This window comes from Garra rufa, chromosome 15 (genome assembly GCF_049309525.1).
Source record: "Garra rufa chromosome 15, GarRuf1.0, whole genome shotgun sequence".
In the NCBI taxonomy this organism is placed as follows: domain Eukaryota; kingdom Metazoa; phylum Chordata; class Actinopteri; order Cypriniformes; family Cyprinidae; genus Garra; species Garra rufa.
This window is the reverse complement of record NC_133375.1, coordinates 6,350,894-6,378,019: the sequence shown is the minus strand read 5'-3', so window position 1 is coordinate 6,378,019 and position 27,126 is coordinate 6,350,894. Positions and strand designations below refer to the sequence as shown.

The window sequence follows — 27,126 nt, the reverse complement described above, 5'->3', positions numbered from 1 at the left end:
CAAAAGTCCACAACACCAACCCCCTGAAGAAAGGTCAGTTGATTGTGACACTTTATGTTTCAGGCTTGAAATCGCTGATACAGCCTTTAAAGGAACCGTATGTAGGATTGTGTCCAAAACTGGTACTGCAATCACTTTCAAAATACTGTAGAATGATGTATCCCCTCCCCCCTGACTCCAGGTTGCCAGCTAAGCTGCAGGATCCAGCAGGAACGTAGGCTGCTACAAGGAGCTTCCAATAGCAAGTGACTTGTCCTACACAGTAATTTTTTTTCTTATGTTAATTATGTTTATGCTTCACGAGAGATGTTTTGCGAAGTAATTATGTATCGCAAAAATGTACTAATGGCGATTAGCCAAGTATTTCGTAAAGATGTACTGTAATACCACATTTCAGTCGGAACATATATTGGTTTCATACCCTGCTAGTGGTGCGATATAAAACTTTTTATGAACGCATTTACCTCGGGCGACCGTGGAAAATCCACTGTGTACGGAAGCAAAGTTAGCCAAACATAGATGAATCTTACCAGTCCAGGAGAAAATTAGCAACGATGGCGTCTGTCTTCAAATTCTCCTCCGTTTTCAGCCGTCTCCATCTTTCAAAGGCATCTCCTATACAAATCCTTGTTTTATTTTGGACTTTGTCACAACGTATTTCAGATTCATAAAGAGGTCTTTTAGGTTTCGTAATGTTATACATGTTTTATCCGACACGTTCTTAGCTGCAGCTGTAACGCAGCCATAACAGAACTGGCAACCCTGATGACAAAACTCTACTGACTTCATGATTAGTAGATAGCTGGAGGGTGGAGCCTCAGGCCAAAACACAAAATGACAACAATAACATCAGTCGTGGGCTGCAACTTTCACTTTTAAATGACAATATACTGGCCGGACCACTGTTGTCAGTGATATAAGTATTTGAAATGAGCATGATTTCTTAATGTCTAGTGACATGTCAGGGCCATTTTATGATTAACTGAAATAAATTTCTTACATACGGTTCCTTTTAAACAACACAATGCAACTCCAAGTGTTCCCTTTATTTTTTTGGAGCAGTATATATGGGAATGTTCTGCTCCCTGTTTGATTTGTTGTTAGTGACCCCTAGTGGTGATTTGTTTTATTTGCGTAAAGTATGTGCTGTTCAGCCATTTTGGTCACATAGCACTTGAGAAAGCACATGGATGACATCCATCACCAACCAATCTTCAATTGCACTTGAAAAGACATTGTCTGTAAGTTTTTCTTAATAACAGTAATATTATAAATGTTGTTTAGATCTGGTCAATGTTATTTTCCATAGAGTTGATTTCTGGAAAAGTTAAAGGTTGTATCAGCGATTTCTAGCCTGAAACATAAAGTGTCAAATTCAGCTGACCTTTCATCACGATCCGCTCGCTGCCTGCCCCATAAATTGTCTGTGAAAAAAACGCGTCTCTCTGGTCAGCCTAGGGTCCGAGATATGCCAAAAAAACAATCGGCACTACCAACCTTTCCACAGATAAACAAACAGTGTTCCAACCAATCAGTGTCAGGGGTTTGGTGTTGTGGACTTTCGCTCCGCCTCCCTCACATCCCTGCACCAGTAGGAAAGTCCACAACACCAAACCCCTGACGCTGATTGGTTGGAACACTGTTTGTTTATCTGTGGAATAATTGATAGCGCCAATTGTTTTTTTGGCATATCTCGGACCCTAGGCTGACCAGAGAGACGCGGTTTTTTCACAGACAATTTATGGGGCAGGCAGCGAGCGGATCGTGAAGAAAGGTCAGCTGAAATTGACACTTTATCTTTTAGGCTAGAAATCGCTGATACAACCTTTAAATAAGCAAGGCTTCTTCAAAGCATATTTGAGATGTTTTATCATATATTGAAAATAGATGTTTATCCTTATTCAGATATATAAAATGTAAGCATTTTCTGCTGTTGCTTTTGCAGATTTATACCACTTCCATTAAAATACGCCTGAAGTCAACTCTGTTCGGTTACTTTTAGGAGGAGTGTTTAGCTTGCTGCATAGCTATGTACCTGCACACATAGCGAGGGCAGAAAAATTAAACAAACAGAAGAATATGTAAAAAAAACAAAACATTTTTCTTCTTGTGACGATAAAGCCGGCTGCACACTAGACGATTTTCGAATCTTGACCGATTTTAAAACCATGGCAGACCACAGACATAAAGACAATTTCTACAGATTTTTAGCCTAAATACCTTTCAATACGCACACTAGATGGTTCAACCAGAACGCAAGACCACACACTTGTTGAGTGTAGGAACGATTTCACAGTGACACGAGATCTCACAGAGACTCGCGAGATCAAACATGACTAGAGAAGGAAAACAAATGGAAGATAATGGACATAGTCAGCTTGCTCTCCCGGTGCGCGTTCTGTTTTACTGTGAAGAAAAAATTATGAAGAAGAATATGTATTCTGCTTTCGTGGCATTTTTGTGTCTGTCAAGTTTCATAGAATCACGCAACATCTGGTAAGTGACGAATGCATGCTCTCATTGGCTATTGCGGATATCACGTCAGAGGCAGTCCGATCAAAAATCCTAAATATCAAACATGTTTGATATTTACGATTTGAGTACGGGGACGCTCCCTCTTGATCGGGAGCAGTTAAATTACTGTAATGACACCACAGAACAGAGGATTTTTGGAGAAAAAGTGACAAGCCTTGAATCGGGCCACACCCCCCGATCGTTCAGGGGTGCAAATTGGCTTTAAAATCGTCTAGTGTACGGCCAGCTTAACTCATGAGAGCAAAGAGACAGTTCACTCCCCTTCAACATATGCTATAAGGCATTATGAGAATCAGAGTCCAAAGCAACTGGACTGTGTAGTTCCTGCTGATGAAGCCATACCTGACCAAAATCATTACACACAATGCTATTTAGACTCTGTTGGACAGCCTCCATTCAATACAAAACCTAAAACTACAGAAGTTTCAGAACTGGCAAAATATTTATCTCGGAGAGATCTCATTACTGCAGGGCTCAGAGTTTTTGATAATCAACCTGCCAATTATCTGTCTTGGAAATCCAGTTTCAATAATGCTGTAGAAAGATTGAATCTCAAATCTACCGAGGAGCTAGACCTCATCTTCAAATGGCTTGGTAGGGAGTCACTACAGCATGACTTTCCCAAACTCTCAATCAAAGACAGTGAAAAGCTGCAAGAGCTCAGTGTTTTGCTTTTTGAGATACTGGCAGTAAAGAAAGAGGGTTACTTACCAGGGCTCAAGTTCCTTGATACCGCATGAGGAATAAACCCAATTGTAGAGAAATTACCTCACAGTATTCAAGAACAGTGGATGAGTCAAGGGTCTTACTATAAAAGGGAGTATCATGTACTATATCCTCCTTTTTCATTCTTTGTTGACTTTGTGTCACCAAGCAGAAATGAGAAATGACCCCAGTTTTTCCTTTTCAACATTCATTGCTGCTCTTGCCAGAGTTGAGAAACCACACCAACCATTCTGACAGAGCATTTTGTATGCTTTAGATGCTGTGCTTCAATGATACATCAAGCAAAAGATTGTAAGACTCCACTGTACCGACTGATGAGCATGGTGGGGAGCAAAGCGTGCAGCCGTAAAGACTTCAATGTGTACTGATATCTGTGGAGGAGGACTCAATGGTAAATCATGCTCTAAAATCTGTCTATTGAATGTCTATTCAAAGGAACATCTTGAAAAGAAAGTGAGAATGCATGCACTATTGGATGACCAGAGTAATGTGTCACTAGCCAGATCAGCTTTCTTTGACATATTTTCAATCCAAAGTGATGCTTGCCCTTACACACTCAAGACATGCCCTGGTATGAAAAATTCTGCAGGAAGGAGAGCAAGTGGTCTCATCACAGAGTCAGCAGATGGGACGTCCAACTATCACTGCCCACTCTCACCGAATGTGACTTAATTCCAAACAACAGGGATGAAATCCCAACACCAGAAAGTGCACGTAGTCACCCTCATCTTAAAGCTATAGCTAACAATATCCCACCTATGGACCATTCTGCAGAGATTCTCCTGTTGCTTGGTAGAGACATAATTCGTGTGCATAAGGTACAGGGCTATTGAAGTGGTCATCGCAATGCACCTTATGCCCAACCGTTGGATTTGGGATGGGTTCTAATTGGCAATGTCTGTCTCAATGGTGTTCACAGACCTACTGTTTGTTCTTGCACAACCAATATTCTATGGAATGGACGTCCCAGCTAGTTGACACCATGTGAGAATAGCATACATTTGAAGGTGCAGATTTCAGGTGAGCAGCACAAGTCTCCTGTCGAATATATTTCAACACACACAGATTTGGGTAAACTGATCTTCAGCCAGGCAGAGAATGACTATAAGCTTGCTGCATCTGTAGAGGATGAACTTTACTTACAGATTATGAACCAGGGGTTCTGTAAAGACAATTCAAACAGTTGGGTTGCTCCTCTACCATTCCGCACACCAAAACAGCACTTACCCAAGAACAGACAACATGCTTTGAACTGACTGATGTCTCTCAGTCGCACACTGAAGAATAACACAGAAATTAATGGCCATTTTATCGATTTCATGGATAAGATATTTGAAAATTAGCATGCTGAAATAGCACCTCCTGTTGACGGAGACAAAGAATGCTGGTACTTGCCAAGTTTTGGAGTGTACATCCCCAAAAACCAGGACAAATCATAATAGTGTTCAACTTGAGTGCACAGTTCAATAATAGCTTGCTGGGTGTTCTCATGCGTTTCAGGACTCAGACAGTTGCAGTGACGGAAATCCAAGAAATCCAACAGATGTTCCACAGTTTTCTTGTTAGGGAAGACCATCGTGACTATCTTCATTTCTTGTGGTTCCGTGATCACCAACTTGATGGCGAATTTGTGGAATATCGCATGAGAGTTCATGTATTTGGAAATTGTCCCTCACCTGTGGTGGCCATTTATGGCTTGAAGAGGATAAACATGGAAGGAGAAGACGAATATGGGGCTGAAGCGAGGCAGTTTGTTGAGAGACATTTTTATGTTGATGATGGTCTCAAATCATTCTCCTCAGAAGAAAAGGCCATCAGTGTGTTAAAAGCAACTCAAAACATGCTGGCTCAATCTAACCTAAAGTTGCATAAAATTGCATCCAACAAAACCGAGGTGATGAAAGCATTCCCGGCTGCCGATCTCGCCAAAGTCTTACAGGACCTTGATGTTGGCCAAGGCCTTCCCCCTGTGCAAAATAGCTTAGGCCTCAGATGGGACCTTTTTGCAGACACACTCACCTTCCAAGTGGCCGATATTGAAAAACCATATACTCGACGTGGAGTGCTGTCGACCATTAATAGCCTGTTTGACCCACTTGGGTTTGCTGCTCCAGTCAGTGTTCAAGGCCGAAAAATTCTGAGATCTGACCTCTGATACTTGTGACTGGGATGCACCACTCCCTGAGCACGAGTTTGAGGAATGGAGAAAATGGTGTACTTCTCTGAAAGATCTGAAAGGGGTGAAGATCTCAAGAGCTTACACGTCAATTCCTTTCTCACAAGCTCAGGAAAAACATGTTTGTGTATTTTGTGATGCATCAACTGAAGCTATCGCTGCTGTTGCCTACCTAACGACTACAGATGCTGAAGGAAAGACTGAAGTGGGGTTCATCTTTGGCATGACAAAACTGGCCACTAAACCCGAGTTCACCATACCAAAACTAGAACTCAGTGCTGCGGTCCTGGTGGTAGAAATAGCAGAGGTGATCTCTGAAGAGTTGGATTTGAAACTGAAGATTATGAAATTCTTAACTGACAGCAAAAGGTAGTGCTTGGCTACATTTTAATGAATCAAGGCGCTTCTATGTTTATGTTAATAATAGAGTGCAACGAATCAGACACTCAACTCAGAAACATCAATGGCACTATATTCAAAGTGATCTCAATCCAGCTGATCATGGAACAAGAGCCATTTCAGCTAATCAGCTTGCTATATCAATGTGGCTCAGCGGTCCAGCATTCCTTTCCCACATACAGACCTGTCAACCAGTTGAGGAAGCCTTTGAAATCATTCATCCTGAGTCTGATGCATAAATACGACCTGAGGTAACAAGATGCAAAACGGATGTTTCACCACACCTCAGAAGTTCACGATTTGAAAGGTTTTTCTTTCACTCAAGAAGCTGAACATGAGTCCTGCCATGGTTGGCACATGTGCAAGAAGCCTTTGAGTGAGGTGCAACTAGATGATGCAAAGACTAAAATCCTTCTTGCTGTTCAAACAGAGGTTTTTTTTTTCAAGAAATTCAGAGTATCAAGAAGGGAGAGTTTCCTTATCAAACTCTGTCCCTTTATTGACCAAGGTCTTCTCCGAGTTGGAGGGCAGTTGTCAAGAGCACAACTTCCATCAAAAGAGACACACCCAATCATAATTCCAGGAAGGCACCATATCACTTCCTTGCTCATCAGACACAACCATGAGAAAGTCTGTCACCAATTTTACTGAGGGAGCTGTAAGGGCAGCTGGATTTTGGATTTTCCGCGGGAAGAGATGTATTATTAGCCTGATTCACAACTGTGTAATTTGCCGTACGCTACATGGTAGGAGAGAGGAACAAAGGATGGCAGAATTACCCGTTGACCGTCTGAGCACTGATCCTCCATTTACTTATGTAGGTTTGGACGTGTTTGGCCCGTGGTCTGTCATTACATGAAAAACAAGAGGAGGACAAAGTAACACCAATTGTTGGGCAGTCATCTTCACATGTATGAGCACACGAGCCATACACATTGAGTCACTAGACACATCTAGTTTTTTCAGCAATCAGAGGACCCGCAAAACAATCGAGGTCTGACTCCGGAACAAACTTCATAGGGGCCACCAGGGAACTTCACATTGGCTCAACAGGTGCCAACCAGCGAGTAGAGAATTACCTCTCAGAACAAGGTTGTATATGGCTATTCAATCCATCGCACTCCTCACAAATGGGAGTCACACGTTGTATTCTTGATGCCATGTTCCTTAAACTTGGACCCTCCAGGCTCACACATGAAGTTCTAACAACTCTTATGGCTGAAGTTACAGCAATAGTAAATTCAAGACCTCTAACATCTGTGTCTTCAGATTCAGAACAACTTTTGATTCTCACCCCCGCCATGCTTCTTACACAAAAGGTTGGGACACATACTGTACCTCCAAGGCAGTTTGATGACAGTGATATCTACAAACGCCAATGGTGACAAGTCCAGCATTTGGCCAACGAATTCTGGAAAAGGTGGAGAAGTGAGTATATCTGTTGTCTCCAAAGCTGACGGAAATGGAGAGATGAAAAAACAAATCTGCAGGATGGAGATGTTGTCTTGTTAAAGGACAACCAAGCTAAAAGACACGACTGGCCTGTAGGATTAATCATGAACACCTTCCCTAGCGATGATGGAAAGGTCAGAAAGGTAGAAGTGAGAATCGTCAAGGCAATTCCTGAGACCAATCTAAGAAGTTATCCTCCTCTTAAGAAAAGATGATAAATTACTTTGTAGATAACTTTACAGAATGGACACTTAGTTCATCCTGATTATAATTTTTGACATGTTAAAGATGCCAGGTGGGGAGTGTTCTGCTCTCTGTTTGATTTGTTGTTAGCGACCCCTAGTGGTCATTTGTTTTATTTGTGTAAAGTATGTGCTGTTCAGCCATTTTGGTCACATAGCACTTGAGAAAGCACACGGATGACATCCATCTCCCGCCAATCTTCATTTACACTTGAAAAGGCATTGTCTGTAAGTTTTTCTTAATAACAGTAATGTTATAAATGTTGTTTAGTTCTGGTCAATGTTATTTATCATGGAGGTGAAATCTGGAAAAGTTAAATAAGCAATGATTCAAGTGTTGGAAAGCTTCTTCAAGGCATATTTAATATATATTATCATACAGTATATTGAAAATTATGTTTATCCTTATTCAGATATGTAAAATGTCCACATTATATGCTGTTGTTTTTGCAGTTTTACACCATTTCCATTAAAATATGCCTGAAGTCAACTCTGTTTGGTTACTTTTTGGAGGAGTGTTTAGCTTGCTGCATAGCTACAGTGCCTTGCAAAAGTATTTATACCCCTTAATTTTTTCACGTTTAGTTTCAGCATTATGTTAAACTGCTTTAAATTAGTTTTTCCCCACATCAATTTACACTCCATACACCATAATAATGAAAAAGCAAAAAACAGTTTTGCAAATTTTACAAATTGATTAAAAATAAAACACTGAAATATGTACATTGCATATGTATTCATACCCTTAGCTCAGTACATAGTTGAAGCACCTTTACAGCCTCAAGTCTTTTTGGGTATGATGTGAAAAGCTTTGCACATCTACATTTGGCAATTATCTGCCATTCTTTGCATCACCTTTTCACCTCTCAAGCTCTGTCAGCTTGGATGGGGGCTGGTGGACATTTTCTAGAGTCATTATACAACAGCAGGTCAGGCCAGTGCATGTTTGCACACTATGGCAGTGTTACTGGCGTACCAGTACCAATGCCAACAGCCTACTCCAGGCCTTAGAGCATGTCGGCCTGGTATGCCAGTAACACCACCATAGTGTGCAGATGCCATCTAGTTCCTCATACCGCCAGACCCTGAGCAGAGCTCTCAGTCGGGGTCCTCCAAACAGAGAACGGATCTGCGAACTGTTATTTCGCCGAGGAAGGCCTCGGCCAAGCGGCCTTTACCATTGCCAGGACCCGGAGAGCAGCTCCCCTGGGAAGGAGAGGTACACACCTCATTAAAAGGTGTCCGATCCTCCTCAGTGCCCTCAGGGAGCCACTCTGATACCCCTGCCACCCCCAGTACTTCAGGGCTCAGTGGGCTCAAACGAGTCAATTTCCCAGCTTTCTCCAAATGTGTGGATGCTGCTCTGGGCATCTGCATACTCAACCAAACCGGGAAAAAAATGATTTGTGGGAGTCCCTCAAATTAGAAATATCTAAACATAAAATATCTAAAAACTTTTTATCCATTTGTATTCATCTATTGTACAAAAGCAGCAAGAAAAACTAGTATAACATTAATATGATTAGTAAGTGAAAGAATAGGCAGTTTCTGTTTAAAACTTATTTGCAACGTGAGTGATGTAACCATCTGTTGATTTCTGGAACGTATCGGCCAATCAGAGGTGTTTAAGTTAGAATCCACTTACTGCTCAAAATTTTTTGCACAGTGCTGAATATTGCATGCTCACGAATTACAACACACAAAGTGTAGACATTGTGAAAGATTAATTGTGCATAATATTCATTGAGAGACCCTCTCCGCAGGGAGATGAGCATTGTCATGCCTTGCAAGGGAGGCCTTGAAATGAGATTCATCCCAGTGTGGCTGCATAAAGAGCAACAGTGTCCTCAGGCTGTGTCGCGGGTATTCTCTTGAGGGGACATGAGCCACTACCAACCCAGCTAGACCTGTGCTTACTACCTCGATAGAAAGCATGGGCCCCATTCTTAACCAGGCCCGTAGAACCTCGAGAACAAGGGCCTAGATCTGTAACTGCTGCTCCTCAGGATGGTTTCCTCAGAAACACCTTTTACTCACACCTTGGTGAAACAGTGTGGTCAAACCTACTCCTCGGAGGGGGCGATTCACCTTATCACCATTGACGGGATATAAGGTAGGGTAGGATGACTGGGTGGATACCCCGAAACAGGACACCCCTCAGGGTGGTATGCAGATAGATGTCTCATACAGGTGGCCTCTTAAGGCATGTATGACCAGCCTGAAGTGAAAATGTGGGGTCACTCAGCACCTCAGCGATAGGGACCCTCTTGGCATCCGGTCTCGCAACCAAGGTTGTTGAGACCCTATTCTAGTCCAGAGCTCCCGCTATGAGGAAATGGTTTGCCTCAAAATTTTTTCAGTCATAAAGAAATTATGTTTTTTGAGGAAAACATTACAGTATTTTTCTTCATATAGTGGACTTCTATGGTGCCCCGTGTTTAAACTTCCAAAAAAGCAGTTTAAATGTGGTATCAACCTGTCCTAAATGCAGTTGAAGAAGCTGAGGAAGAATGGTCTTACCTAGCAAAACGAACACCCTTAACAAAAAAGGTAGAACAACATAGTAAAAGTAGGAAAATTTTGAAGTTGAGGGAGAAAATGAGATGGGAGTTCAACATACCCTAAATGTCTTGAACCGGGAAAAACAGAGTTGAGACAAAACAAGACAAGCATTTGAAGCTAAAAAATTATATAACTTAAATTTAATTTAAAAACAAAAATAACCAATCACTTTGTTAAATAAGATCCTTCTTCCTTGGGATCGTTTACAACCGCATTTAGGACTGTTTGCATTTTAACTCCATTTTGGAAGTTACTGTATGGAGAAAAATCCAGAAATGTTTTCCTCAAAAAACGATTTCTTTACAAGTGAAAAAGAAAGACATGAACATATTTGATTACAAGGGGCTGAGTACATTATCTGTAAATTGTTGTTCTGGAAGTGAACATCTCCTTTAAGGCCTGTGACACTACAATTCTTGTTTACAAGCCAGTACCATTATCTGTACCTGAGGTCATACAGTATGAGGCAAATACTGTATGTATGGCAAGAATTGGGAAAATTAGGACTTTAAATTTTCTCTTTTCTCTTGTCAGCTTTTGTCAGTGGTGACTTTAATATCTCTCTTGATCTCTCTCTGAATCATTCATCTAATAAGCCTTTTTCTCCATCTGAAACATCCAACTGTAATGTTACTGTTTTCAAAGCAGTACAAGTCTCAAATGTATAGCACTTTTTAAATCCTAGCAACAAGCAGATATTTTTCTTTTCTCTAATACATAGACTTTTCTCCTGAATTTCTTTCTTTCTTAACAACAAACTGCTTTCTTCTGTCCCTTCTTGGTTATAGCCCATTCAGATCATATGACATAATCATAATAGATAATTTCCTGGAAGTAGATCGCATGAGCCCCAGTGGAATACCACTACACTCTAGTACAGTGGTTCCCAACCATGTTCCTGGAGGCCCCCGCAACACTGGGAGTCTGTCTGTCTTATTTTTATATTATTATTTACTAGTTCCAGGGTTGGGGCCATTCATGAATTGAATTGAGAATGAATGGTAAATTCCAATTCACTTCCTGGATTGGAATTGGAATTGGAATTGCATCCAGCTGACAGGAAATGGAATTGGAATTGAATTGGAATGTCAGGAAACAGAATTGAAATCAAATAAATTCCACTAAATTCCACTTGAGTTGCTAAATAAAATAATTTGACTTGATTTGCTTAATAGTTTATAGTACATTAAATATTGTAAATCACATAAACAACAAACATATAAAAGAAATACAAAGTACTGTATGTTAAGTATGTTAAGCATGATCTTTTCACATGCCAAATTTCAGGAAATGATGATAATTCGATGCAATAAAAAGTGAATGAAATAGATGAATGAACATGATTTTTGTGAGTTGAGACATATATTTTATGTGGTAATCATATATTGAATGTATAGTAGATCCAGAAACTTATCACCACTCTCATTCAATTGTTAATTCATAATGTACAGTTCTCATTTTTATTTACTAACTCTATTTCATACATTACTTGGTATTTGTAAAGCATCATAAATAAAGTTCAAATGTATGTCTCTAAATGCAATCACAAACAAATGCTCAGAAACAGCCATAAATGGAATTCAGTGTAATTTCCCTGAATTGAATTCGACTTCCTGTAATTCCAATTCAATTCCAACTCTGATTCCTGTAATTGTTGTTGAATTCCAATTCCAATTCCATTTCCTTCTTTGAATTGGAATTGTTGAGTTCATTCCTGATTTGACCACAACCCTGACTAGTTGGTCTTGCCTACTGGTTACTGTTACATTCATGTCTGTTAATTTGCTTTCTCCCTTTGTCTCCCCCTGTCATTCTGTGATCATTGGTTTTGCCCTCATTATCCTGTTATTCCCGTCACCTGTGTTCGGTTTACTGTCGGTCTTTGTTTTATGTTATGTCAACATGTGTTCCTGCCTGTTCCAGTCTGATTCTCCTGAAGATATTATTAAACTGTTTGTTTGTATCTCGTCCGTCCAGCACTGCATTATAACAGTAACACCTTGCTGTCTCGTTTCATAAAGCTAGTTACTATTATCACACTCTCCTCATCATTCCTCTTATATAAAAGTAAAATATGCCCTTTTAGTCTTGTGAAACTGCTCTTAGTTAACTTTTTCATTTGGTTATCCTTTCTAGAGCATGTTAAGTCCTTGTAACTTTACATGCCGTCTCCATTGACTCCACTGACCCCCAGTACTGTACCATTGCCGTATTTCTTTAAATATTATATCATCTTAATGTTATAGCACACCATGTGTTAGTATATGTTGTATGCATGATAACTTTCATGTTCATTTCTCTTCTGGACTTTCTCTGGGTCTGTCTGTCAATTGGGTTTACACACTGCTTCTCAAACTCGTCCGTCATAAAACAATTTCAGATCAGGTTTGTTTTTCTGTGTTTTCACATCCGTAACAAACATTTTGACAGAAAAGGGATATACTGTATATGAAGGAATATGAGGGGGGAAAAAAACGCATACAAAAATTTTGGACTCAGTGTGCAATGATCTTTATTGTTCCAATGAGTTATTTCCCATAATTATTTTAGTTTGCACAGCTGGTAAAAAGCTGTTGCAGCACAAGAGACAGAGTCAAGATAATTTCAAGCACTACAGGTTACAATGATGTATTTAATGAGTTCAAGGAGGTTGTACAAATCATCACAAAAAAGTAATACTAATGGTAGACACATTGTAGATTATATTATATATTTGCATTATATTATATGCTTTTTTTATGTTTTAGTCACAGGGGTTAAAAGCACAGAATTCCAGTGCTGGAACCAATGCCAAGAACGGCTTGCAGTACATTCACAGGTGGTGGAAATGTAGTGATTTTGTATTTGTCTTTATCATATGATGCAAATAAGTAATAGAACTAATGTAACAAAGTCTGGTTAGAAGTTACTAAGAAATTAAAATTAGGCTCAAAAACTAGTTCTATATTTAGTATAATTGAAATAATGGATCATTGCTAATACTAAAAGGGTTTTTCTGCCTCCTAGATAAAGGCAAAAAAACATAAATATATAAATAGATAAATAAATAAACACTCCATTCAAACCACTTGTCTAGTTCATCTAGCCCACTAATGAATAACAAGGTTGAATGAAACTAAAACAAGTCGACACATTAACACTAAAAGAAGACAACAAAAAGTGTAGTTCCAAGACCTAGTTGTTTGGGTCCTTGTGATTTCTCCCAATGAGATTATTTAATTTGACAGAGACACCGAAGAATCAGGATAAACCCTAATCCCAGAATAAAGGGGTTCAGTGAATTTGGTGTTGAATGTGTGTAAGTGTGTGAGTGTGTGTGTGTCAGACACACTGTAGAAGGACAGCATGCCGGCTGGACAATCCACATATATTCCAACTTTATTAGAAGGGGGTGAAGGGACAGGAATGTCAGTGATGTTATTATTGTGCCAGACAGTGTATCTGTATTTAGAGCAGTACAGACTCCAGGATTTGTCATTGTATCCGAACCTACAGTCGCTCCCACCTTTCCTGCTGATTCCTTTATATGTAACTGCTGTATCAACTCTTCCACTTCCTTCAACCTCCCAGTAACAGCGTCCAGTCAGACTCTCTTGACACAGAACCTGTTCCTGGTGCTGAAATCGCTCTGAATGATCAGGATACTCCTGCTGCTCTTCAACATATGTAACCTTTTTGTTCATCTCAGTAATGATGAGATGAGAATATACTGTGTTTGGATCCAGTGTGAGATCACAGGCATCTAAACACAAGAAGAAAGATTAGTCAGGAAGGACAGTTTTACAACACTTTTAAATATGTTTATAAATGTAGGAGGGGTGAGAGACCTACATTTTCGCAGTCCTGGTGTAATTCTCAAATGGTCACCATGATTCAAACTAGAAAGAGACAGATATGACACAGATGTCAAATATAGGCCTAACATCTAATGTAATACAATGTTTAAAAAGTCAAGAGATAAAGTAAAAGGTTAATAATATAACTATGCAAGGTAACAATGTAGTAACAATGTAAAATGTGTTGTGCTGTGAAATACTGCTGTAAACAATTTTAATTGAATTAATACTCCAAGTATACACAAAAAAATAAGTCTTACTTGAGTATCTCCAGTGAGCATTTTGGATCATTCAGCTTGTCAGAGAGCAGCTGGACTCCTGAATTTCCTGGGTGATTGTAACTCAGATCCAGCTCTCTCAGGGTTGATGGGTTTGAACTCAGAGCTGAAGACACATAACCACAGCCTTTCTCTGTCACCATACAACCAGATAACCTACACAAGAAAAACGCAAACAGTCAGATTATCTACCATGCATCATCTTGGAAATAAAGCTTTATGTCGGTACCTTATGTAGTCAGTGTTATTTTTCAGTTATAATGCATATTATGCATTTTATTTCCTGAATAAGCATCATATATTTTAAACTCTTCAAGAGTTTTACAAGTATTACAGTTTCCATAGGAATAAAATGTTATGTATATGTTGTTGAATTATTTAACCAAAGTTTAAATGACAAAAAAAATTGAAATTGTTGAAACATTTGCAGTTAGCGTATATACATTAACACTGAATAAGCTAATTTAAGTATTTGCACATACAAGGCATAAAACTTAATTTAGATTTTTGAATAAGCACTTTGTCATTTAATACAATCCTATGTTCATAATGTTCATCTGATGTACGCTACTGTAATGTATATGAATGAACTTTTTAAAACGCAGGGGAAATAACCATTTAATAACAAACATTAAATAATCATTTACATGCTTATGACATTTGCATTGTAAGAATGTTCATGGATATTTAAAGGGGTCATATGATGTGGTGTCTTGTTTTCCTTTGTCTTTGGAGTGTTACAAGCTGTTTGTGCATAGATATTATCTGTAAAGTTGCAAAGCTTAAAGTCTCAAACCCAAAGAGATATTTATTATAAAAGTTAAGACTCAGCCACACCTTCTAGGGCTCATTCAAACACTGTAACTTTTTATAGCGGCTGTAGTATTGTTGCAGCCGCCGCCATATTGTGCAGACGCTGTGTGTTTCACTGCGAAGGCAAAAGTACTTTGTTTAGCCTCCCAAATGAGGACACAACTAGAAATCAGTAGTTAAGTTAAAATTGAAACACTGTTCCGGAACAGTACAATGCAAATATTCGAGTGTGTGCAGCACATTTTACAAAGGACTGTTTCCTGAACCTGGGAGAGTAGTCTACAATGCCAACTGTACACAAAGGTTAAAGGCAATAAAGTGAGGCAATTCCAACGTTGCAAGGACAGTCTGGCGCTTCACAGCCTGTAAATTGGTTTTCATATTTTAAGGAATTGCTGCTGACTATTCAAAAGTGAGTTTTGAGCATTGTAGAGTAGTCCTTGTTGTTTGTTGTTTTGACAATCACAAATGCAGACATGGTGTTGAGTTTACGCTGTGCAGCACAACGCGTAAATGACAGTATGAGTCATTATAGTCAGTAGTTATGTCCTCACTGGGTGCAACAAATGCCTTGTTTATAATGGTTTTTATTGCTTTTGTCTCGTTGCGCTGGGAAATGGCATCACAACATGGTAAGGGGCATGACATTTCTATTGCATGCTTGAGGTGTTCTGGCCAATCAGAGCACAACTTGCTTTTCAAAACAATGAGCTTTGTAAAAATCAAAGCGTTTTAGAAAGGCGGGGCAGTCAGGAGTAACTATAATGTTGGTTTTTAATATGAAAAATAATGTGTTTTTTTTTAACCTCAAACTGCATAAACACATTGCATTACACCAAATAATGTTCTTTTTATCAACATCATATGACCCTATTAAGATATAAAAATGCTGTCTTAGGTGATGTTTTCTCATTAAAATCATGATTTTCTATTAAAAAGAAAATCATATTCACTTGTCTACTGAAATGAGCTCAAAAATGGAACATTTGAAAGCAGTTGTCGATCAGTGGGTACTGATTAGAATCAGTATCTGGTACAGCAGAAAACCTGGTATTGTTCCATTTTTCAGTTGTGCTTTTTACAACAGTAGGAACAAGTACTTTTTAAAGTGGATAATTTTGTTGTTTGCATTTCTAGTTTACAGTGAGGACTTAAATACCTCAATATTTCCAACTGACAGTTTGGACTCTTCAGTCCATCAGAAAGCAGTTTCACGCCTGAATCATGCAGGTCATTGTTACTCAGGTCCAGCTCTCTAAGGGCACAGTTTGAGGATTGTAGAGCTGATGCAATAATTTCACATGACTGACCACTGAGATCACAGCCAACAAAACTGAAACAGAGCAAAACACATTAGAAATTCCAGTAATATCAGCTACATACTTTTAACAGTGGTCCGTTTTCATTCTAAAACCAAAATAATGCTCAGGATGTTTTGGCACAACAATGGAATTATTTTTTTAGAAAGTACTTAATTTAACACATGGACTAAACACTCACCAAGCTTTTTTGCAGCTGATTACAGCTGGTATCAGTCTTCTTCTACCCTCATCTGATGTGTTGTATGTCTGAACATCCAGCTCATCCAGCACCTCCTCTGACATCTGAAGCATGTAGGCGATTGTTGAGCAGTGAGCAGGAGAGATTTTCTCCTCAGAATATTTGTTTGATTTCAAAAAACCCTGAATCTCTCTCGACAAAGTCTGATCTTTCACTTCTAGCAGACAAAGGAAAAGATTGATGGACCTTTCAGTAGAGAGTCCATGTCCATCTTTGATTTTCTCTTTAATGTACTGTGTAGTTTTCTGGATGCTTTCTGAGCTGTTCTCTCTGTGTGTCAGTAGATCCTGTAAGAACCTCTGATTAGACTCCAGTGAGATTCCCAGCAGGAACCGCAGGAACAGATCAAGGTGTCCATTTTTACTCTCAAGAGCTTCATCTACTATTCCTCTAAACAGATGATGTAAAGAATCAAACACCTTAAGTGGATTCATAATTCTAATTACGAAGCAATAAAACCAATAGAACGCAGCGAGAAACTCTTGAGAGCTCAGATGAATGAAGCTATAGACTTTCTTCTGATGAATCACATATTCCCCTTTAAAGATCTCAGTGCAAATCCCAGAATATACTGAGGCATTAGTGATGTCTATGTCGCTCTCAATCAGGTCCTCCTCATAGAACATCACATTGCCCTTCATTAGCTGTTTAAAAGCCACTTCAGCAAGTTTTACAATCGATTCTTTGTTGGACTGACGGAATTTCTTTGGATCTCTCTCTTCATACTTTTGATTCTTCATGTTGATCTGAGTCAGTAGGAAGTGGATGTACATTTCAGTCAGAGTTTGAGGGATTTCTGCACTGTCATCTTGTTTTAGGAGGTTCTGAAGCACGGTGGCTGAGATCCAGCAGAAGACAGGTATGTGGCACATGATGTGGAGGCTTCTTGATCTGCTGATGTGTGAGATGATTCTGCTGGCTTGATGCTTGTCACTGATTCTCTTCCTGAAATATTCCTCCTTCTGAGGCTCATTGAATCCCTGAATTTCTGTCAGACGGCTGATGTATTTAGAGGGGATCTGACTGGCTGCTGCTGGTCTGGTGGTGATCCAGATGAGAGCAGAGGGAAGCAGCTCTCCTTTCATGATGTTTGACATCAACGCACCCACTGATGAAGTCTCAGTCACATCACAAACTTTCTGAGTGTCTGAAAACATCAGTGTCATTCTGCTTTCGTCCAGACCATCAAAGATGAACACTATTTTACATTCCTCATAAGTCTTTGAGTCCAGATCTTGAAGTTCAGGATGAAAGTCCAGCAGAAGCCTGTGAAGACTGTACTGATGATCTTTAATCAAGTTCAGCTCTCGAAACGGAAGCACAAACATGAAATCTACATCCTGATTTACTTTTCCCTCTGCCCAGTCTAGAACGAACTTCTGCACAGAGATGGTTTTTCCAATTCCAGCAATGCCTTTTGTAAGAACAAACTTAATTTTGTCTTTCTTCTCATATTCTGGTTCAGGTAAAGCTTTAAAGATGTCATTGCAGTAGACTGGAGTGTCTTGTGAGTGCTTTGTTCTAGGTTTTTTCTCCATCTGTAAAACCTCATGTTCTTCATTTACCCCCTCACTCTCTCCCTCTATGATGTAGAGCTGTGTGTAGATCCTGTTCAAGAGGGTTTCATTTTCTTGTAGTTTCATTCCCTCAAACAATCTCTCATATTTCATCTTCATGTTGGTTTTGTATTGGTCCTTGACTGTTTGTAATTCATCATGCACTGGTTTCTGCAGTTCTCCAGTCTCCTTCTCCCTTAAATCCAAAACCAAAATTGCCAAAACCTTAAATAACTAAAAATCAAGATGGTGTGCTCTCTATTTTTTATATATATATAAATGTCATATCACTGTCTTCCATAAAATACAAACTATCAGTTTATGTTTTTTTTATTGTTTTTCATTTACTTCTAAATGTACCATATTTTGAATATAAACTATGCTTATTTTCATGTTATATTTAATATTTATTATACTTCAGTAAAAAAACAACAACATCAAAACAACAACAACAACAACAACAAAAAACAGCCAAAACCCAAAGTTTTGCCGACTTTGCTGACATCTGGTGACATATGATGGTATAAAAATATAAAAAAAACGTCTATAGGCTGAGATCTTTAAACCACTGTCTCTAACAAAAAAAAACATAACATTTCAAAAACTCAAAAAAGTAATATGGAACCAAATGTTGCTAAACGGGTAAGAATAAACAATAAACCTAAGTAGCATGTTCCAGACAGTTTTTTATTTGGAATCCTCAACAAATCTTGCAGTAGGAATTTGATCTGACTTTGAAGTGTGTATGTATGTGTTATTTAATTGTGTGTGTGTGTGTGTGTGTGCGCACAGTGGCACAAAAAAAAAAAAAACTTTTCAGTCATTGGCTCATTCAGTTCTTTGTGAATATGAGTGGTTTCCACATTGAGAATGTTTTATAGGCTCACCCCTTAATTTATGTGTATATATGATCTCCATTGTGCTGGATTTATTGATTTTTCTTGGACAAATTATAAACAAAGCTCTGAATTTTAGAATTTCCCATTCATTTTTTTTCACCCCCTTAACCTTGTTATATCGAGTCAACTTTATTTTGCTCAAATTTGTCCTGAAGGATGCTTGAAGGTTAAATTGCTCATTAAAGGAGAAGTTCACTTCTAGAACAAATATGTATGGATAATGTACTCACACTGCAAAAAATGGCTTATCTTCTTAATGGCTTATATACTTAATCTAGTATATTTGTCTAAAATATCTAAAAGAAAATCTTAAATTAAAATGCATTTACTAGATAAGCAAAATGACAAGATTTTTAGTCTTGTTTCCAGGGGGAAAAAACTAAACTAAGTGCATTTTGCTTAAAACAAGTAAAATTATCTGCCAGTGGGTTAAATGAAATACTCTTGTTTTAAGAATATTTTACTTACCCCACTGGCAGATAATTTTAATTGTTTTGGGGGAGAAAACTAAATTAAGTGCATTATCTAGTAAATGCATCTTAATTTAAAAATTTTCAGTTATTTTGAAACTATACAAAAATACTAAGTGAGATTTGCCGTTTTTTTTGCAGTGCACCCCCTTGTCATCCAAGATGTTCATGACTTTCTTTCTTCAGTCGTAAAGAGATTATGTTTTTTGAGAAAAACTTTTCAGGATTTTTCTCCATATAGTGGACTTCTATGGTGCCCCAAGTTTGAATTTCCAAAATGCTGCTCCATACGGTCTCTAATGTGGTTGTAAACAATCCGAGCCGAATAGGAAGTGTCTTATCTAGCGTAAAAATCTGTTATTTATTTTTTTAAATTACAATTTATATACTTTTTAACCTTGAACGCTCATCTTGTCTTGCTCTGCCTAAACTCATGACAGTTATGGTAAGTCAAAAATGATCGCATTTTCTCCCTCAACATAAAAATCGTTCTACATCACTGTTTTACCTTTTTTTGTATAGGGTGTTTGATCTTCTTTGCATGTTCACTTTGCAAACACTGGGTTGGTACTTGTGCAGCGATGCAGGGCGATTTTAAAAATATTTTTTTAAGTTGAGGAAGAAAATAAGATGGGAGATTTTCGACATACCCTAATTGTCTTGAACCAGAAAACACAGTTCAGGCAGAGCAAGACAAGACGAGTGTTTGAGGTTAAAAAGTATATAAATAGTAAAAAAATAATCAATCGCTTTTGCTAGACCCTTCTTCCTCGGCTGGGATCGTTTACAACCATATTTGGGATTGATTGTTTTATTTTGGAAGTTCAATCTCGGGGCAACATAGAAAAATCCTTAAATGTTTTCTTAAAAAAACATAATTTCTATATGACTGAAGACAGAAAGACATGAACATCTTGGATGACAAGGGTATCATTTTTAAACTTAAGAGTTTAATCCTTAACTCTTTCTCCACCAGTGTTTTTTTTTTTTTCCAACAAACTTACCTGGGGTCAAATGTTAATGTTTTAATTGTGAATGTACGAGGTTCAAACATGGAGCTGTTGCTCTTCATAGACACACAGCTGGGTTCTGGAAATGCGGGTTTCTGGGGCTGTTCTCTAGTAAAATACATAGAGAAGCATACAGAGATTAGTGTATTTATTTATTTTATTTAAATATTATTATTATACAGTATACTACTGTGTGTCCAAAAAACATTATTAGCCAACTATGGTCACAAGTTCCATCTTCATCAACAAAGTTCAATGACTCAGTGTTTTCATAAACTATGGTTCAAACAACCATTTGCAAAGTGCATTGCAAATTTCAATGGTCAGAACTACAGTTCTCGACTTGTGGTTAGAAGCATTTCATGTTAGTATGACGTGGACTTAAATAGATCAAGCTTTTACATTTTTCCCTTCAAATGCTAAAGTGAAGACAATGCACAGTGTTTCTGTCACTGTCCAAAGCACATTAATATGAGGCACGCTGCTAACCTCACTTCTAAATGAAAAAGACTTTAAATAAATTACCCACTATATACCAAACAAGATTTACCTTAGATCGTGCATCATTGCTTCTTCTCTAAAAGTACGAGGCTCAAACATTGAGTTGTTGCTCTTCAAAGACACACAGCTGAGTTCACATGCTGTTTTCTGGTGCTGAAAACTGAATAAAGAGCATCAATGTATGGACTTTCATACAACAATCTGGTTTTGCAAGATAGTTTTAAGTGCTTTTGCAAGTGGATACTCCCAGGACAGGTTTGAAAACCAACAAAATAATGAGGATGTTTCATATAAAACAGGGCCTTATCAGCTATAAAAAAATAATTAAAGAAAACAGCATTTTTACTCCTAATACTCCCATTAAATCATCTTTACAGTACTCTACAATAAAGTAAGAAACTCTGTTTAATGACAAGGTGTCAGGACTATGGACCTGTTTTCGGCTTGTGCTGTAACGGTTTGGTTTCCTGTTTCATCTTGTGTTGCCATGGTTTCGTTTCCTGTTTTGCCTTATTTGGTCACATTACTATCCTTGTTTAATTAATTGATGATTCCATTGCACTTGTGTTTTGTAATTACCTTGTGTATTTATTTCCTGTCTGTGTATTTGTCTTTTGTCGAGTCTAGTCATTATGTTTGTGTGTCTACTCAAGTCTAAGCTGTGGATTATCCCTTGTGTTTCTATATTAAAAGACATTCTACATTTATTCGTGCTTCTGTGTGTTTCTCCTGACAATGAAACAAAAGACCAGACTAAAACAGTTACCTCCATGTTTTGTTTTCTCGTTTTTGCACAAGTTTATTGTTTCCGTAGTGTTTTCCTCATATGAATCCCATTGACCCCTTCTCCCGTCCCCAAATCAATCAATCTCTTGAGGACCACACAAGTCTCTTCCTCGAGGAAGCTAACTACACCAGCTACCCAGACGATGCGCCATCATCCGAGGATGGTCTTCGGGTGATTTTCGCCATCTTTGTTCAGTGGCTACTGGCGAGTAACAGATATCCTTTTACCATTGGACCTGAGGATGTCGCCAGTCCCAGAGAGAGCCCATTCCGCCCATCTAACGAGTCAGCACAATGCCAAGTGACTGAGTGGAGAATCGCCTTGGAGTCAGACCGCAATCCGTCAGACCAGGTGCGAGAGCCGGCGAAGGAGCAAGCCGTAGACGGTCTGAGTGCGGAGTTGAGCTCCACCCCTGCACTGTGAGGTTGAGTTGATCATACATCTAGGACTTCAAAAGGGGGACCTTATCGACTGGGAAACAGATCTGGAGGACGACTTGCTCCCTCTCCTCTCCTTCATTCCTGCTGGTCCTGTCCAGCCCTCTTTCTTCTCCTATCCCCATGTGGACTCCCATTTCCCCGTCCATTGGAGACAGAGACTCAGTCCCAGAGTACAGCCAGAGTGGGCTCTGATTCCGAAGGGCAGCCCTGAGAGTCTACGAAGACCCAGTGGCTCCACCTTGGCTCATAGCTCCCTCACCTCCACCGTCACCTGTCATTCCACCAGCTCCTCCCTCATCCTTCCAGCTCTGCCACCTTTGGAAGGCCCCCTGGAGTCATCAGCCCTTCCTCCTCCATGGCTCCTCCCTCTGTTGGCTCCACCGTGGATTGTCATTATGGCTGTGGCCTGGGTCCCACCTGACTCCTCCTGCTCCAATCCCTCTTGTCGATCCGTCTGGTCTGCCCTGGACTCTCCTGTTTCCTCCTTGACTCCTTCTTCTGTCATTTCCCCCATGGACCTTTCAGAGGTCTGTCCTTCCCCCAAGCCTCCTCCCTAAATCCCACCTATGCCTCCCTCTGTTGTTGTTATTTACGGCACGAGGACGCACCTTTCAGGAGAGGTTGTAATGTCAGGACTATGGACCTGTTTTGTCTTGTGTTGCCAAGGTTTCATTTCCTGTTTTGCCTTATGTGGTCACATTCCTGTCCTTGTTTAGTCAATTGATGATTCCATGCATCTCTGTTTTGAAATGACCCTGTGTATTTAGTGCATTTGTGTTTGCCGGGTCTACTCGTAATGTTCGTGTGTCTACTCCTAAACCTAAACCGTGGATTATCCCTTGTGTTTCTTTCTTAAAAGACATTCTACATTTACTTGTGCTCCTGTGTGTTTCTCCTGACAACGCAACGGTGACACAAGGGGAGTTGATTTTTCAGATAAAAAGTACAATAATATTCCTGAAGAACATTACTGTCTACAAGTAGTATTGCCCCTAAAACATTGTCTTAATGTAAACTGATTTATCCAGATTTATGGTCTGTTCATAATAATTTTGTAATACCAAACAAGGTTAAAGAAATTCATACTAAAATCCTTCACAAATTATTACACTGCAAGTTATTTTAATCTAAGTTTGGGGATATTCAACTGCAGGAACCATGGTTACAGTGGTAACCTGAGATGTTACCCATCAAGGGTTCTAGCATTGCACATCCTTCTATTACATACTGCATAACCGACTGTCCTATCAAATTTTTATCAATGAATGGACTGCTAACCCTGCTCCAGTTTAGGGTTTCATAACCCTGGGTTAAAAGTGCTGCTAAACTCACTTCTAAGTCACAAGTAAATTGGACATTCAATAAATTAGCATCACTATAAATCAGACTTACCTTATATCATGCATCATTGCTTCTTCTTTAAATGTACGAGGCTCAAACATTGAGTTGTTGCTCTTCATAGACACACAGCTGAGTTCTGGACCTGCTGTTTTCTGGGGCTGAACTCTAGTAAAAATGAATAAAGAGTGTTAATGTAAAGACTTTGATACAACGATCTGGTTTTGCAAAGATAATTGTAGACAAATAAATGTCATGATTTTAGCCAAACAAAATAGAAGATGAAATTTGTATTGTCTTGTTCATTAAAAAAACCAAAACAAACAAAGAAAACGGTAACTTGAATTTAACAAACAAACATGGTTTCCATTTAATCAATCAAGAAAGCAGTTTTCTATTTCATCATTTTTGACGTCCTTTGAAATCAAATTTGAAAGTTAAACACCATTAATCACTCGCTGCTTTTCCTCTTCGACCGTTATTTTCAAATGATGCGCGCTACAGTTGCAGGCGCGCTACATTCGGATTTCTTAAAGTGGCCGCGTCAGGACAATACCGTATATAGATGTTCGTATTTCTGTGAATTCTTAGTCACATGTAATACATTTGAACTCATTCGAACATTATGAAATATCATATTTATTATCTTTGCCTTACTTTAATATTATGAATTTCAATAAATACATATTATTTGTTTACATTTGTGTGTATTCATTTAGGCTGCTATTTTGTGGGTTACCATGGTTTATTTTGTAGTTACTATGGTTTTACTACAAAAAAAAATAGTTTAACTATGGTTACTATAGTAAAACCATGGTTTATTTTTATGGTTTTACTACAAAAAACATAGTTAAACCATGGTTACTATAGTAAAACCGTGGTTTATTTTTTAGTTACTATGGTTTTACTATAAGAAACTATAGTTAAACCATGGTTCATTTGTAGTTACTATGGTTTTACTTCAAAACCATAGTTAAACCATGGTTACTACAAAAAAAACATGTTTAATTTTCGTAAGGGTTGGAGGTTTGCAATGGCACACAAAAAAACTACAGATTTTTCAGAGCCTCCCTTTTACAAAAATAGCAAACTCAAAACATAAAGCGTTTTGTTTTTATCATTACTTGGATGCTCCATGACCAATTAACGAAAAACCCTTATAATGAGCATTTTGGCTTGAAGTAGTTTTGACTGGAGTTTGTTTTTAAACTTACATCAGAATACAAATAGATTTTTTTTAAAGAGTTGGTCACAAGAACCTTATTTCTTTTACGTTCAGTACAGTCTTAACCTGAAAAGTACGTGATTGCAATAATTAATAATGAGATAAACAGACTTACCTGACCTCTGAGGTTACTGTTTTATCTCTGAATGTACGAGGCTCAAACATGGAGTTGCTGCTCTTCATAGACACACAGCTGGGTTCTGGACATGCTGTTTGCTGGGGCTGAACTCTAGTAAAATTAAATAAAAAGCATTAATGTTGAGACTTTGATCTGGTTTTGCAAAGATAACTGTTGCCAAATAAAATCCATGATTTTAACCAAACAAAACAGAAGATTAATTTTTTTATGTTCTTGTTTGTCATTTAAAAAACAAAAAACAGTCAAGTGAATTTAACAAACAAACATGGTTTCCACAATGGGCCAAAACACTGACGTCATCAAAGACATGCAGAAGAAAGAAAGTCACAGAGGTTTTGAAATCACATAAGGGTAAGAATGTACTGACAATTGACATTCTATGGTGAATTCTATTCTTTTATATGTGGCTAATACTCTCTTTTGTCTTTTGTTACATTTATGGATTTAAGCCATTGGGAAAGCAGTCTATGTTAATAGAGCCAGGGGAATTGAGGTTTGGAGGTTTGTAATGGCACACAAAAAACTACTGATTTTTTAGAGCCTCCCTGTTACAAAAATACAAAAATAGCAAACTCAAAACATAAAGCATAGTTGTTTTTATCATTACTTGGACACTCCATGACCAACTGACAGAAAAACCCTTGGTAACACTTTATTTTACGGTCTCTTAACTGGTTGTATATTTGCATGCATATTATTAAAACATTAGCCATTAATTAGTACTACTAAGTAAGCACATATTAATGCCTTATTCTACATGACCTTATTCTACATCCCTAATTCTACCCAATACCCAAACGTAACAACTACCTTACAAACTATTAAAAAGCAGCAGATTAGAAATTTATTTAGGGAAAAGTCGTAGTTGTTGTTGTTGTTGTTTAAGAGTTGGTAACAAGAATCTGAGTTCTTTTTCCATTCAGTACAGTCTTAACCTGAAAAGGACATGATTGCAATAATTACTAATGAGATAAACAGACTTACCTGACCTCTGAGGTTACTGTTTTATCTATGAATGTACGAGGCTCAAACATGGAGTTGCTGCTCTTGATAGACACACAGCTGGGTTCTGGACATACTGCTTTCTGGGGCTGATAATGGACAGAGCCCCCTTCTTCTATTTCCTCATACAGATTCATTTTAGAGGCAGTGTCACTCCTCTCCAACTGGAGACTGATTTCAGTCCTTTATGAGAGACAAAAAATGAATCATGCACAGTTGAACGTATGATTTTACACAACATTATATCTTGAAGTTGCATCAACTGGACACACACCTGGCTGTAAGACCAGGCTGGACATAAAATGCACCTTAATTCCTGCATAGACTTAATACCAATTGCACCATTTAGACATAGTGCTACATCTGTGATTAAATGTTACACCTATACTCAGAGGCAAGTGTAAAGTGAAAATTCATTTTTAGGATTTGTGTCTGTAAATTAATTGTAACCACAGACAATAACTGCAAAGTTTATGGTCAATAAAAAAGGCTAACTGGTCAGTTAATGAAAGTGTATTAAATTGTCTAGAACAAAGATGACACAAAGACTGCATCTATCTGTAATCACATGTATATGAAAATAACACTGGCCATGCATGTTTTTACTTTACTGTTTTTTGAATATGGGCCTATGGATTGAATTGATAATTGCTTACATAACTTACAGAACAACAATAAAATATATATTAGTTATATAAACGTATTAAATATGCCTATTATACGTTTAAAGTAGCCATATTTGCACGTGACTGTTTGTTTAATGGCTACAATGCACTTTTACTTTCACTTTTCGTTATTTTTTATTGTTTAGTTTACAGACAAACATTTACTACAAAATGACAATTTAATCACGTTTTAGTAGCCTACCAAATGGCTTTTAACTTGTATTTTTAATAAAAGCTACTTACGATAAATTAGCAGCTCTACTTTTAAGATATTTTGGCATCAAAACATTTGGACGTTCTGCGAATGCTCTGTAAAAAAGACCAGATTGTTCTTAATTCACAGGGTATTAAAGGAATAGACGTATCTCTAGAGAGACGGACACGGAAGCGTTCATTTTTAACTTACATTTCTTAGAAATGCAATCCTAAACGAGCATAAGCCAAACAGCTTTTTGGTTTCGAAAGGCAGTGGGAGGATCAGCTTCAATGTTTTTTGGGTGGTATCATCGTAATAC

The 27,126-nt window shown here is 38.2% G+C and overlaps 1 protein-coding gene across 2 annotated transcripts; it reads right to left on the bottom strand.

The window, feature by feature from the left end:
• Positions 1-12,598: 12,598 nt before the first annotated feature.
• On the bottom strand, positions 12,599-26,128 carry LOC141286473 (protein NLRC3-like). 2 transcript variants are annotated; one of them, XM_073818511.1, is made up of 8 exons: positions 25,929-26,128; positions 24,921-25,034; positions 20,509-20,622; positions 16,520-18,331; positions 16,179-16,352; positions 14,189-14,362; positions 13,924-13,970; positions 12,599-13,834 (listed from the first exon to the last, which is right to left on the bottom strand). In XM_073818511.1, exons 1-8 carry the CDS (start codon positions 26,081-26,083, stop codon positions 13,308-13,310), a joined length of 3,117 nt encoding a protein of 1,038 aa, XP_073674612.1. In that variant the 5' UTR covers positions 26,084-26,128; the 3' UTR covers positions 12,599-13,307. The 2 variants fall into 2 exon arrangements, with proteins under 2 accessions (XP_073674612.1, XP_073674611.1); XM_073818510.1 differs by lacking the exons at positions 24,921-25,034; positions 25,929-26,128 and adding an exon at positions 21,065-21,171.
• Positions 26,129-27,126: the final 998 nt, after the last annotated feature.

What these genes read in the sequence shown, in the direction of transcription:
- LOC141286473 (XM_073818511.1), bottom strand. Translation starts at nt 26,083, where the DNA reads ATGAATCTGTATGAGGAAATAGAAGAAGGGGGCTCTGTCCATTATCAG. An exon ending in ACAGTAACCTCAGAGGTCAG is followed by an intron (nt 25,035 to 25,928) that starts GTAAGTCTGTTT and finishes TAATTTTACTAG; the next exon opens with AGTTCAGCCCCAGCAAACAG. An exon ending in ACAGTAACCTCAGAGGTCAG is followed by an intron (nt 20,623 to 24,920) that starts GTAAGTCTGTTT and finishes GTATTTTACTAG; the next exon opens with AGAACAGCCCCAGAAACCCG.